This window comes from Lepidochelys kempii, chromosome 6 (genome assembly GCF_965140285.1).
Source record: "Lepidochelys kempii isolate rLepKem1 chromosome 6, rLepKem1.hap1, whole genome shotgun sequence".
Lineage (NCBI taxonomy): Eukaryota > Metazoa > Chordata > Testudines > Cheloniidae > Lepidochelys > Lepidochelys kempii.
This window is the reverse complement of record NC_136385.1, coordinates 130,551,335-130,566,451: the sequence shown is the minus strand read 5'-3', so window position 1 is coordinate 130,566,451 and position 15,117 is coordinate 130,551,335. Positions and strand designations below refer to the sequence as shown.

The 15,117-nt window shown below is 45.7% G+C and overlaps 1 protein-coding gene across 6 annotated transcripts in view; it reads right to left on the bottom strand.

Moving 5' to 3' along the window:
* MDGA2 (MAM domain containing glycosylphosphatidylinositol anchor 2) overlaps positions 1–15,117 on the bottom strand; it is a 663,883-nt gene that overhangs the window by 273,004 nt on the left and 375,762 nt on the right. For all 6 annotated transcript variants that reach the window (XM_073350237.2, XM_073350233.2, XM_073350236.2 and 3 more), the window contains one exon: positions 3,866–4,135. In XM_073350237.2, coding sequence (XP_073206338.1) covers positions 3,866–4,135 — 270 coding nt within the window. The remainder of the gene's footprint in view (positions 1–3,865; positions 4,136–15,117) is intronic.

Below are 15,117 nucleotides of genomic sequence, written 5' to 3'. Positions count from 1 at the left end.
CATTGCATCGCACGCACACACCCACATGCAGGTGAATTAGGGAAGCAACAATTTTTAATGCGTTTACCTCCACAACACCCTGTGACCTAGGGAAACACTCTTATCCCCATTACACAGAGGGGAAACTGAGGCACAGAAAATAAACAACGTAACATAGGAAGTCTGTGGCAGAGTAGAGAATTGAACTCAAGTCCCCTGAGTCCCAAACCAATGCAGGAACCATTGGGCCATCCTCTCTCTCTCACTTACTACTCTTGGCTTCTCTTGATCAGTGCACCAAGCTGGATGTTTTGGAATATGGGTCAATGGAGATGAGGATGGACTGACAGAATCATTTTCACTTGTGACCTACATGGAATCTGTTTATAAGGGTTACATCTCAAGGTGCTTGGGTTCTTAAATGAACTGTCTGCTGGGGTTTGGTGACGTCATTTGCAATCATGGGTTTCAAGGCCTGCATTAGAGGACAGGAAGTAGTCATAAATGTGGCTTTTTTATACCATTAGCTGAGAAGAAAGCTGCGAAAATCAAGCCAAGAAAATTGTTGGCGATGAAGACAACACTGATAGAACTAGCCTCGGACGGAAAGGCCATGGGTCCAGGGTAAATATACAGCAAAATCACCTGGTTTTAAAAAGAATAATCATCCAGACATAGTACAGCTCCAACCCCTGTCCTGGAGTCCCCATGAGAATTGTGGATAATTTGTGGATATACAATTTCATATTTTAAATAAATGTTCCTCTCTGTCCTCGGCTGCTGTGTGGAAATCCAGACACCGAAAAGGAGCATAGATATATAGGGAAAGCAACAAGACAGCATTCAAAGTACTGTCCAACACACCCAAAAAACAAACTAAGATCAGATTTTTTTTTCTCAAATCTATTTCAGCTCTGTTAAACTCGGGTATTAATCATAACAAAGGTAAATTAAACTCTGCCAGAGAGAAGGACTTTTTAAGTTGGTCCTGTCCCTTTAAATATGAAAGAAGAAAAATATCATAATAGAGACCAGTGCACTTAAATTATTAAAGTTTATGGGCAAAATTGACCACAGGCATGAGCAGATGCAACTTTCCTGACTTCCTGCCACTAGGTGGTGCACCTGGTGATGCCGGAAGAGAATTTGACCAGCTTTTCTGAAATAGAGAAACAAATCTGGAGTAGAATGACTGGGCCATATCATGAGAAGCCAACCTCAACTCATCGCCAGAGGAGCCACTGCCTTTTCACAGTACCTCCTCTCCCCAGCCTCTCCAGCGGACCTCCCTCCACTACCCCGGGGCTCTCTGATCACCCTGCTGCCATTCCTAGGAAAGTTCTGCAGAAGTTAAGAGGGAGGGAAGTTCTTCTCTCTCTCCACCTCGCGTGCAGCCATACAGCAAACGGCCTCGATCAACCACCTAGGTTAGAGGTGGAAAGGCTTCAAGCAACAGCAGAAGTTGGCCCATTCCAAGGAAAGGGGGCCACAGCTGCACCCTTCCGCTGCTGTAGCGTCAGGTAGGCTCCTCTAGTGGTCAGTGTCCCTGGGAACTCCCACCAAGTTGCTGTGCCGAACACAGCCCCCGTTGAGGGGTATGGTTTGCAGCTACGAGTGCAACCCGTTGTTTCCTTCAGCCACTTTGCCTGGAGGGTGGCTATGCCTTATCTGTCGTTTGCTGGGGTGCTGGTGATTTCTTCCCCACGCCTGACTGAGTTAGGAATGAACTGGGCCAGGCTGCTCTTTAGAAAAGGAAAACCCAGATATGTTTTCAATGATATTTTTCCAGGCATGGGCTCCCGTAAATAAAAATGTACGAGCAGAGTATTATTATCCTCCGACTCCTGACACTGGTTCCTGTGGGGAGCCAAGGACTCCTTTAATGCTGCTTTTTGGGTCAATGAAAATATCGAGATTTCTTTACATGAAAAGCTTTTCCTTCCCTTTTGCTTATTCCAAACGTGCGTTCCTCATTGCCCAGTTTTATGACAGTTGTAAATCCCAGCGAATGAGGGTGGATGCCTGATTCTGGAAATAACACAGCATTTTTGCTTCCGGACAATAAAAGCTTTAAGCCGAATGTCAAAAGATTCCAATGGAATGATCTGACAAATAACGCCGTTGCAACAGCCTAACAAACTCCTACAGAAGCCTGGTGCTATGCTCTCTCCTGGACCTCCCGAACAATGCATACTACTTCATCGGCCTGTTGGAAAGTATAATATTGCTGGGCACTAAGGAGCAAACAGAGCCTATGCTCTCATGAAATAATCACACCATTGCTCCTTATACAGCAGATTCTCCCGAATCTGATGAATCACAAGTTATTACTGAAAGCACCCACTGTGTGGGAGTTTATGTTTCCGTACCATTGGCATCTTAGATTATAGAAAATTAGTTTCAACTGAACTATTTGGTTCAGGTAGATTAATCCACCTACCAACCAATAGGAATCTTCCTTCAAACTAATCAGCCATATCTCTGTGGTTAGCCCAGGCTCACACTGCAAGCCAACACAACTCTGCAGATTTAGTTTTCTCCTAGGAGTAATTACTGTGCACAAATTCTTCCTTGTCCCCTTACCTGGATTAAATTATCGGTACCATGGACTCAGGCCTGTTGTAATAAGTGGGCTTCAAATTTACCCTAACTGTAAGGTCACTTTTAAAAAGTAAGTGTAAATTCATAAACTGTCATGTCAAATATTAATGAGAAAAGTTATAACCCGTCAATCTAAGTTAATCCAAACAAAAGGAGCTACTAACATAACTCAAAACCCTGTGGTAAAATTCTGCCTAGCAACCAAAATAAGTGGCAAATTAAAAATCAGTAAATGAAAACTGTTTTTTTTTTTAAACTTAGCCTAAATAATAACCTAAATAATGAGGGGAGGAGCTATTTCGCCTCTCACTCCTGTGGTGGGCCCTTAATGGAAGAGATTTTAGGGAGAACAACTGCTTAGCTACAAAAGCAAACAGTGTGTTTACCAGAGAACTAAGCAAGCTAAAGTTTCTATCGACCAAACCCCAAAACGTGCGTGACACTGTTTAATATTAGCCATTAACTAAGTTATATAAACACCGTTAGCCCATTTATTCCAATACAACAGGCCACAGCACTTGCAGACATGTGATCACATCAGAATATCAGCTTTCAGGGAAACCCCCAAGGTAGTAAGCTTCCCACCCTTGTGGGCGTGAAGAAAAGAATGAACATGTGACCCTGGTGACAACTGCGGAAAGCCTGAAGCATAGAATCATAGAATATCAGGGTTGGAAGGGACCTCAGGGGGTCATCTAGTCCACCTCCCTGCTCAAACCAGGACCAATCCCCAATTTTTGCCTCAGATGCCTAAATGGCCCCCTCAAGGATTGAACTCACAACCCTGGGTTTACCAGGCCAATGCTCAAACCACTGAGCTATCCCTCCCCTCCAACAGGGTGACTGCCCCATGCATCTCAGTGGGGTATAAATTCCAAGAACTGCTCTCTTGGGGGCTCCTGCCAACACCACCCCAGCAGAGGACTCCATATGTGGCTGGAGAAAAATGCAGAAGGTCCGGCCAGCCTGCCCACAGATAGCATCCAGCAGGACTGGAGGCCTCTGGCTACTTGTCCTCCCTTTCCAAGGGGCGAGGCAGTGGGGCCCCAGCTGCTACTCCTTGGCAGGCCCTCAGGGCTGGACTACAGAGGTAGTCACGGTGTGCCTAAACCCCAGTTGAAACTGCATTGATCCAGTACTGATTTATTCCTTATGTTGTTATAAATGGCCAACACCATGCTTGGCACAGTAGGACACAAATTTACAGGCAGCCACCCTGCCAAAGAGGAATGAAGGAGAGTTAGCCCTCAGAGGAGCATGTTGAGAGCATCCAAGCCCAACTTACCTCTTACAATGATGTTGGTGGACTTTTTTGCAGGGTTCCCCACGTTATTATTGGCAATGCAGCTGTACGTGCCGGCGTCATCCGAAGCCACGGCCGGGATCGTCAAGGTCCCGCCGTTCAGCCCAGTTTTTTCAGGCAGGGCTCCAATGGATCTCACCCAGGTAAGAGTGGGTGCCGGCTCGCCTCCCGTCGTCACACAGACCAAGGTGATGGCCTCGCCGGGGTTCACCACGATGGGGTCGTCCACCAGGAGCTTAATTGATGGAGACGCTGGAAAAGATGGGAGAGAGATATGTTGTTCGGAGGCTGACAGCCCTATTTCTGTATCTGACACACCACACCAGCTGAGGTCAGCAGAGCCGCTATATATAAACCAGCGCGGCTGCTGGCTGGGTGCTCTCTGAGAGCATGTCTACATTGCTGTCAGAGGTGTGGCTGCAGACACACCCTTTGATCTAGCTAGCTTGAATAGCAATAGCCAGGAAGCTTCAACAGCATGGACTGTACAAGCCCACCTGGGAGTCTCGTAAGTGCGCAAGGGGCTTCAGCACTATTGTTATTCAAGCTAGCTAGGTGGGAGCTAGCTCAGGTGCACCTACACCTGTGATTGCAGAGCAGGGGTCCTCGATTTTGGAACTTACTGCCCACTTAGGGGCGCCAGAGCCTAGATCTGGGAATGCTGCAAGCCTACCATCATGCCCCTTTGGGTAGAGTCGTTGCGGAGGGCAGGGGTCGAGGCATATCTACTTGCAGGTGGCCATCGTCTAAGTTTTTTTTTTGCAAGGATCAATTTAAGAGATAGATGCCCAGAGCACTGGATCTTAAATATGGAGCCAATGTCTAGAAATGCTACAGCGGCACAGGGATTCTTCCATCACTGGAGTGAATCCACCTCCCCGAGAGACAGCAGCTAGGTTGACAGAAGAATTCTTAGCACTGTCTACACTGAGGCTTAGGTTGACTTAACAATGTCTGTTGCAGGGGGTGAATTTTTCACACCCCTCAGTGACGTAGCTGATTCAGCCTAGCTTTCTAGTGTAGGCTAGCTCTGAGGGGAATTCGTTATTAGCATTCCTGTTATTCAACACAGAAAGCACAGCCTTCTCCATTCTCCAGATCCTGCCAGCAAACAGCATCCTTCCTCTACAAGACACCCGCTGAAACCCCAGGCCCTCCATGTCTGAATCTGGGCTGACAGTGATTTAACAAACAACAATACGTTTCATGCTGGGCAAGACCATTGCTTGATGCTCCTGCACAGGGGAGCAAAGGGGCACACGGCACCCCCTTACTCTCCCGAACGGCTACGCGACCCACACGTGGGGGAGAGCAGGGCCGCTGACCCCCTTCTGGCGCCGCTGGGTGGGGAGAGGCCAGTGCAAGGAGCAGCACACAGATGAAGTCACCTGCTTACGCGCTCCAGCAGATTCCCCTGCTCCTGGAGCAGAGCCATCACAGTTCACCCCCTGATCTGCTCTGGTGCAACACAGCTGGGCTTGCTCAGGCCTGTGCCGACAGGCGCATTCGCACCCACAGAAGAGCTGCACTGATTTCTGCACCCTGCTTATTGGGCTATGAAGGGAAATTCCATCACACAGTGGCACTAAGCAGAAGGAATCCTGTGCAAAATGTTTGGAAGGAACAAGACAAGAGTGAAGGTAAATATCTCGCTCAGATCCTAGGTATCACAAGCTACTATCTACGAAAGAAGAGGGCTTTTTATTCTGATTTGGAGAAATTAACTATATAAATATTAAAGGAACATCATAATTGGGCTTGGCAAAATTGGGTTTTTATTTTTTAAAATAACGTTGAGAGATTTATTTTTAAGCTTTTTTTTCAATTTAAATTTTCACTGTGCAACATTCTGGGTTTTAACATTTTTTTCTCTTTTTATCAATTTACATTTTCGCAGTTGTAGGAACTCCTGGGAGGGTCGGACAATAATTATTTAAGGGCAACAGATGTTGAGAGTCAAAAAAATAGGAAGTTTTCTCCCCATTAAAGCACAAACTGTCAACATCACAAGTCAAAATCTACAAAGCAAATATCCTAACTCAAACTCTGAGTTCTTAAGCAGCATTTTTCTTACTTTGCCTAACTGTATATTTAGATGACCATAAATGGAAATAGGTTTGTCGTTTTGCTTGTGTACGGTGAAATCGATGTGTATCAACATTTTACCTATAAAAATCTAATCGTTCCAGGACAGTATGACAGGCAGGACAAGCAGCAGCACCTCCGAGCCCAATTATGGACCCCACTGTGCCAGGCGCTGTACAAAGACAGAACAAGAAGATGGTACCTCTCCCAAAGAGCTGCAAATCCAAGACAAGTGACAAAAATGGATATAGCCAGAGAGGAAAGTACAAGAAACAATGAGACAACATTGTCTAAACAGATCAGACAGACACAGGGTGAGGAAGGGGTAGGACACACAAGCAGCATGAAGAATGTGACAGTGGGAAATGTGGTGTTAATTCTACAATTTGGGGAGGCCGGGGGTTATTTTGGAAGGGATCAGCTAAAAGGGGAGAATGAGGGGAGAAGAGGTGACATGATTACAGTTAAGGCTACATTTTAGTCACGGTATTTTTATTAAAAGTCGTGGACGGGGAGGGAGGAAGTAGATAACAGGAGGGGAAGCCACATGGTTGAGTGGGCAGGGGATGGGTGGCTGGCAGCAGAGGGAGGTGAAAATGCAGAGATGCCTGGTGGGTGGGGAAGAGTGAGGCTGGGCCGTGGGACCGGCATGCAGGTCCAGGGGAGAGCAGAAGATGAGGAACAAAGCGGGTGAGTAGCCAGTTGGGACGTACATAGAGTGCCGAGCGTTGGGGTCCTGCTGTGTCAGGAGACATCCATGTACACACATGAGAATCACATGCCCTGACTCTGTACCTCTTCACACGCCCGTCACTGCGGGTCTTATGTTTTGGGGGCGGAAGTGAGAATCGGAGTGGGCACCTCCCGGTCCACGATGCTGGGCACAGCTTTTCTGGCAGGTACCTCTGTGCAGTACCTGCTAGAATTCAGCCGGGGAGCTGGACGTGCACTGGTCGGGTGTCAGTCAATATTGGTGCGGCTTGATCACTGCCATTTTCCTTTCCATGCCGAGGCTAAAGTTAGCTCCAGAAGGACTTGTGCAAAGAACTGCCTCTGCCCTACTCTCTCTAAACGTCCGCCGGGAACAGCAGAACCGCAGCCGATGCTTCACCACTTAGAACACAAGATGAAAGCGTCGACAACGTCAACCCAAACGACGGCTGCTGTTACCATAATGGCCTCCTCATCCCTTAGATGAAAGGAGACCCCTGGCTGTGCTTCAGACAGAGAGACACTGAGAGCGGCTGATGGGATAAAAAAGCTGTGAAACGACCCTCTCATGCCGGCATCTCATTCTAAATAGCACGTACGTGGAAATCCTGATCTGAATACGGCGATTGGCTTCTGCTCACACGGCACGGCAGACTCCGCTAGAATGCATTCCACCCAAATCTAGAAGCTTGTCCAAATGCTGGCTTCAAAGGCCTGCTTTACAGTCGAGACAGCCAAGAAACTCGGAGGTCATGCTAAAGGTCTAGCCTTCCTTCAGACCACCCTGGGGCACCCCCGGGTCAAATTCTGCTCTGTGATGTAAATGGGGGATGACTGTAAAGCAACAGTGACATCAACGGGCCACGCCCATGCTATCCATGTCTGTCGGACTCCATCGCTATCTAGCACCCTATGGTAACACAGCGGTGAATCAGCACCTGCGACTGAATGGAATTCATGTAGCTCTACAGTGGAGTAAGGGGGGGCCTCATTTGGTCTAGTATGCAGTATGTTGGATATACCCCACCGCAAAGCTGCCAGGTTCTGGCCTGGAGATAAGCTGATTAGCAACCGTGCTAAAGGGGGATATAGAATTACCTTGCAAACCTGCCCATCTCCTGCTATTCCTGCTGCCAGCGTGAGGTTTGCCATACACCCAGGGAGCACAGCCTGCTCCCCTCTCTCAGTCAGTCCAGTCACCAGCAATCCATTCACAGCCAGACACACCCAGCCAAGAATGGGAGCGGGGGCTCGTCACGGGAGCGAGCGCTCTTCATGTGTCAGGGGGGAAAGCAGGGAGCGCCTGCCGCCCCTGGTCTGTGCTCTGCTCGGGTGCTTGGAAAGGGAGAGAGAGAGAGAGAGAATGGACTTGTAGGGAATGACTGGGGGCAGGGAGGGCTCACCAGAGCCTGGAGGCAGGCAGAGGAAAAGCTCTCACTGCTAGACACCAACAGCAAGAGTGGGAGCAAGCCTGCGTTTTCAGAGACACCCTGGACATGTCAGAGAGGGCTGAGAACACAGCTTCAGCCTGAACTCAGAGTTTTGGCTTGTGCGATTTAATTTCCATTGGTTTCTTTTTTAATGTAATGTGAAAAAAGAGCCGATAAGCTAACCAACTGTACACCTGTGAAATGCTCTGGGGCTTCAGAGGGGGGAAGGATAGCTTAGTGGTTTGAGCACTGGCCTGCTTAAACCCAGGGTTGTGAGTTCAATCCTTGAGGGGGGCATTTAGGGATCTGGGGCAAAAATTGGGGATTGGTCCTGCTTTGAGCAGGGGGTTGGACTAGATGATCTCCTGAGGTCCCTTCCAACCCTGATATGCTATGATTCAGGGACCCTGATCCACTGGAGATAGGAAGGGAAAGGACCTCTTGCTTCTCCCACAGTGCCCCCCCCATTTGTCAGTCAAAGAAGCACCTGAGGAGGGGGAACGTCTTGCTAGGTGTTGAGTGCCTATGAGCTCAGCCAGAGGTGAAAGTAAGCCGGTCCGGTCCTCTGTGCCGGACCAGACCGGCTTCCCCGGTGATTTAAAGGGCCCGGTGCTCCTGCCACTGCGGGGAGCCCGCGGCCCTTTAAAGCACCGCCCAAGCCCTGCTGCTCGAGCCCCGGGGTAGCAGTGGCAGGGCTCTCGTGCTAATTTAAAGGGCCCGGAGCTCCGTGGCAGCCGGAGCCCCAGACCCTTTAATTTGCCCCTGAGCTCTCAGTCGCCCCTGCAGCTGATAGCTCCAGGGTGATTTAAAGGCCACGCCTCTTCTGTTTGAGGCCACGCCCCCCTCAGGACTCCGGCGTATCGGTAAGTCCTTTAAGTTACTTTCACCCCTGTGCTCAGCCCCTCACAGGACTAGAGCCCCATCTTGTTACTCTTGTCCATGAGTTGGACATGCAAAGCTTTGAAGTAGGGAGGATAATGGTCTCATGGTTAAGGCACTTGACTGGGTCTCAGGAGATCTGGGTCAATTCCCAGATCTGTGTGACCTTAGGCAAGTCACTTAGGGCCAACTTTTCCAAGGGTTTTGATGAAGATAGGCACCTAGTGGGGTTTTCAAAAAGCTGAGGTGCCAAACTCTAACTGAGCTCATTGCTTTTGAAAATCCCACTGGGCACCTACCTGCAACTTTGGGCTTCTAAAATCATTTGAAAATCTACCCTTTATTCTCTCTGTGCCTCAGCCCCCTTCTGTAAAAGGGGGATAGTAGTACTTTAACGGTCTGCCTTATCTATTTAGATTGTCAAGTCTCTGGGGCAGAGACTGTCTCTTACTACACACATTGTAAGACTGGACTGTGGAACTCATTGCCACTGGAAGGTGTTGAGGCCAAGAACTCAGCAAGGTTATAAAATGGATTGGCCATCTGCATGACTGACAAGAATATCCAGCGTTATTAGAACTAATGATGGCAAATGATATGGAAGGGATATTAAACCTCAAGTTTCCAGGCTTCAACTAATCTTTAACTATTAGGGACTGAGACCTAACATGGGGGACAGATTAATCTACATCATCTTACTGCAGGGCTCTTACATCTTCCTCTGAAACACCTGGTACTGGTCCTATCAGAGACAGACCTTAAATCTGATGGTAATTCTTTCCCTTGTTCCTATATCCTATGCATCTATACAGAGCCTAGCAAAACGGGGTGCTAATCTCAGCTAGGGCCTCTAATACAACTGCAACACAAACAGTAATATTGGTTTATGGAGAGAAAACAGCATAAGGATTACCTCCATTTGGCATCAGCAGCAAAAAGACCTCTCTGAAAGGTTGACTATTACTTTCCTTTTGAAATAATAAATACAATTTTATATTATTCTCAGTCATATTATGTATCGGCATTCAAAAAATTAGACTTTCAAAAAACATGTTTTCAGGCTTAAAGTAATTACATGCTCATCACAGAAGAGAACTTGAACAAGGTCCCAGTCGGGAATATCATCTGAAAAGAAGCATATTCCAGTGACAGCAAGCAGCTAATTCATTCCTCCACTATAGATTTTATTCCTTAAATGACTAAAAGATATATTTTTCCAGACTATGCCATTTGGACAGCGTCCATGTTTCCATAGGTTTCTTTTCACCTGAATAGCACTTTAAAAATCTAAGCACTTTGAGGTCTAAAGAACACAGCAGGCAGTTGAATAATTAAAAGCAAAGACACATGAAAACGCTACCATAAGTTATGTCTGCTAGTCAGGTTTGCGCTCTCATCCAAAGGCCAGTTACTATCTATGGCATGATAGTTATTTAAGGCTGTCAAAAAATCCCACTGGAATTTTCCGATTCAAAGAAAATACAGGGAAATCAAATGTAAAAAAAAATATTGCTCATTATAGTTCCACATTTAACATGTGCCATAGAATCATAGGAGATTGGGGTTGGAAGAGACCTCAGGAGGTCATCTAGTCCAACCCCCTGCTCAAAGCAGGACCAACCCCAACTAAATCATCCCAGCCAGGGCTTTGTCAAGCCGGGCCTTAAAAACCTCTAAGGATGGAGGTTCCACCACCTCCCTAGGGAACCCATTGCACCCTCATAGTGAAATAGTGTTTCCTAATATCCAGCCAAGACCTCCCCCACTGCAACTTGAGACCATTGATCCTTGTTCTGTCACCTGCCACCACTGAGAACAGCCGAGCTCCATCCTCTTTGGAACCCCCCCCCCACAGGTATTTGAAGGCTGCTGTCAAATCCCCCCTCACTCTTCTCTTCTGCAGACTAAACAAGCCCAGTGCCCTCAACCTCTCCACTCCACGTTAAAGCCTGTCTAAAAATTTCAAGTTATAAACCCTGATTCTAAAACGGTTTAGTTTAAACTAGAGATCAGCTCAGCATTTGGGTAAAATATCCCCAACCTGTGGTCAAACCCCCACTCAAAATTCAAACAATTTCTGAAGATTCTCAAAACAGGTTTGCTTAATGCAGTTTCTTCAGTGTTTTCCATTTTGATCTGTATATGCCCCTGCTTTGCCTGGTCTCTGCACCATTCGCTATTTTACATGCAACCCTGCCATCCCCCCTCTTATTCATCTCCTTTCTAGACTAAACAGTCCCAGGTTTTTCACTCCCTCCACTTCCATGAAACTACATCAGTTGGCAGCAGCTGAGGATCTAACTAAAAAAACCTGATTTGTGCATTCGCATGCATGAACACACCCGGTTTATTTTTCCTTTTTTTAGAATTAAAGAGTATTGGACACAATGATTTAAAAATATTGAGGAGCTCTACTAACTAAAATGCAATGCCCCCTTGAAAAAAGTTCTGCCCAAGAGCTGCACACAGGCTAAACCTCTACGACGCTGCAGAAGACATAGACAATGCATATTAAAACCATTTTTGAAAGGTTTCCAATGGAATGCCGCTGGCCAAAATGGAGCCAGCCAGCAAGCCTCCATGGCTGCTTTCAAAGCTTTGCTTTGGTTTAGGATTGTTTTAGATAAAGATCTAGATCTCAATGTCAGCCTTAAAGAAAAGGAGGACTTGTGGCACCTTCGAGACTAACACATTTATTTGAGCATAAGCTTTCGTGAGCTACAGCTCACTTCATCGGATGCATTCAGTGGAAAATACAGTGGGGAGACTTATATACACAGAGAACATGAAACAATGGGTGTTACCATACAGACTGTAACCATACTGATCACTTAAGGTGAGCTATTACCAGCAGGAGAGCGGGAGGGGGGAGGGGAACACACCTTTTGTAGTGATCATCAAGGTGGGCCATTCCCAGCAGTTGACGAGAACGTTTGAGGAACAGTGGGGGGGTGGGGGGGAATAAACATGGGGAAATAGTTTTACTTCGTGTAATGACCCATCCACTCCCAGTCTCTATTCAAGCCTAAGTTAATTGTATCCAGTTTGCAAATTAATTCCAATTCAGCAGTCTCTCGCTGGAGTCTGTTTTTGAAGTTTTTTTGTTTTTCCACTGAATGCATCCGATGAAGTGAGCTGTAGCTCATGAAAGCTTATGCTCTAATAAATTTGTTAGTCTCTAAGGTGCCACAAGTCCTCCTTTTCTTTTTGTGAATACAGACTAACACGGCTGCTACTCTGAAATCAGCCTTAAAGGAGTAATATCAGATTACTCAGCATGAAATACTCAGTGAAGTGTCAAGTGTTTGTTACATTTCTGAGCTCTGGGCTTCACTTCCAATATAGGCAAAGCTTTAAACGGAGTGACAATCTGCCCTCCAGTAGCTTTTTTTTTTTTAAGTCTTTAATACTACCAACATTGATGATCATAAAGATTAATAATTACAAAACTGCAAGCAGCAAAAATAAAAACTTTGGTACATATTTGCATAACTGGGTGCCTAAAAAAGGTTCCTGAAACCATATTTAATAACCTCAGGTGGCTCAACTTTCAGAAGTGCTGAGAACCTACAGATTCATTAACTTTCATGGGATTTGTGGATACCCAGCTCTTCTGAAAATCAGTCCCCTTTTTATTTAAGGGAACTAAATATGAATGTAGAAGCCTAACTTTAGGCAGCCACATTTTTAAAATGTTTGTCTTTGCATATGATACATTTTGTAAAACTGAAGATCCTAGCTTTGAAAGCCGGTAGCACATTATGCAGGGGGAAGTTTATGAGGATGGAATTAGGAACTCCGCTAAGACAGAACACAACGGTAGGTTAGTCCAAGTACATCAAAGAATTTAAAGCAAAAAGGAGTGTTACTAAACAGGGACAACTGGAAGTTACTAAACAGGGACAACTGGAAGTTTCAAATAACTGCAACAATGTTTGAGTGGCAAATTATCCACTGCTGATGTACAGATGGAGATTAACGAAAGATTGGCTCTGCGAAATACATCCGTCCGTATCTACTAATAAAAAGTGTACATCATGCAGTGGGTTTGATTAACTAACTGGGCCAATGTGCCAACTGGGGCAGCATTCAGTCAATAATTTATGATTATTCATATTATAAGATATTTACCTATCACCCTCTATTTACTGAGTACTTTCTGCCCCTATATGCTATGCCTGCCCCTCTGGGCTTATCAGCAAAACTGAATTGGCAGGGGACCATACACAGATAGAATGGAAGCATATTCTGATCAGTGACTCGGTGCTGATATTCTCTGAACCAAAGAGAAAAACTAGGTCTCTACTGACACTTGTGATGATTGCCTTGGATAGATATTGCTTTAGAGGGTAAAGGTGCTTCTCTTACTAGATCACATGCTGCTAGATCAATGACACCTGAATCAAAAGCATGTTAATAAAAACATAAGAATGGCTGCACTGGGTCCAGTGCCAGATGCTCCGAGGGAATGAATAGAACAGGGCAATTTTCAAGTGATCCATCACCTGTTGTCCAGTCCCCGCTTCTGGCAGTCAAAGGTTTAGGGACACCCAGAACATGAGGTTACATCCCTGATCATCTTGGCTAATAGCCATTGATGGACCTATTCTACAGAAACCTATGTAATCATTTTTTAATCCATTTATACTTTTGGCCTTTACAACATCCTTGGCAACAAGTTCCACAGGGTGACTGTGCATTGTGTGAAGAAGGACTTCCTTATGTTTGTTTTAAATCTACTGCCTATTAATTTCATTGCCCTTCTCTGTACCTTTTCCAATTCTGACATATCTTTTCTGAGACAGGGTGACCAGAGCTGGACACAGCATTCAAGATGTTCATGGATTTCTATAGTGATATTTTCTGTCTTATTATCTATCCCTTTCCTTGGGATTCCCAACATTCTTTTACCTTTTTTGAGAGCCTCTGCACACTGAGCAGATGTTTTCAGACAACTATCCATGACGACTCTGAGATCTCTTTCGTTAGTGATAACAGCTCATTTAGACCCCATCATTTTCTATGTACAGTTGGGATTATGTTTTCTAATGTGCATTGCTTTGCATTTATCAACATTGAATTTCATCTGCCATTTTGTTGCCCAGTCATCCAGTTTTGTGAAATCCTTCTGTAAATCTTCACGGTCTACTTGGGATCTAACTAAATTAAGTAATTTTGTAGCACTTGCAAAAAGAAAAGGAGGACTTGTGGCACCTTAGAGACTAACAAATTTATTAGAACATAAGCTTTTGTGAGCTACAGCTCACTTCATCGGATGCATACAGTGGAAAATACAGTGGGGAGATTTTATATACACAGAGAACATGAAACACTGGGTGTTACCATACACATTGTAATGACAGTGATAAGGTAAGGTGAGCTATTACCGGCAGGAGAGCGGGAGGGGGGAGGGGAACACACCTTTTGTAGTGATAATCAAGGTGGGCCATTTCCAGCAGTTGACAAGAACACTGGGGGGATAAATAAACAAGGGGAAATAGTTTTACTTTGTGTAATGACCCATCCACTCCCAGTCTTTATTCAAGCCTAAGTTAATTGTATCCAGTTTGCAAATTAATTCCAATTAATTAATTCCAAATTAATTCCAACACCTACAAGATATCTATCAAGTGTTCTTACAACTACAATACCCACCTGCGGAAGTGAAGAAACAAATTGACACCGCCAGAAGAGTACCCAGAAGTCACCTACTACAGGACAGGCCCAACAAAGAAAATAACAGAACACCACTAGCCATCATCTTCAGCCCCCAACTAAAACCTCTCCAGAGCATCATCAAGGATCTAAAACCTATCCTGAAGGACGACCCATCACTCTCACAGATCTTGGGAGACAGGCCAGTCCTTGCCTACAGACAGCCCCCCAATCTGAAGCAAATACCCACCAGCAACCACACACTACACAACAGAACCACTAACCCAAGAACCTATCCTTGCAACAAAGCTCATTGCCAACTGTGTCCACATATCTATTCAGGGGACACCATCATAGGGCCTAATCACATCAGCCACACTATCAGAGGCTCGTTCACCTGCACATCTACCAATGTGATACATGGCATCATGTGCCAGCAATGCCCCTCTGCCATGTACATTGGCCAAACTGGAC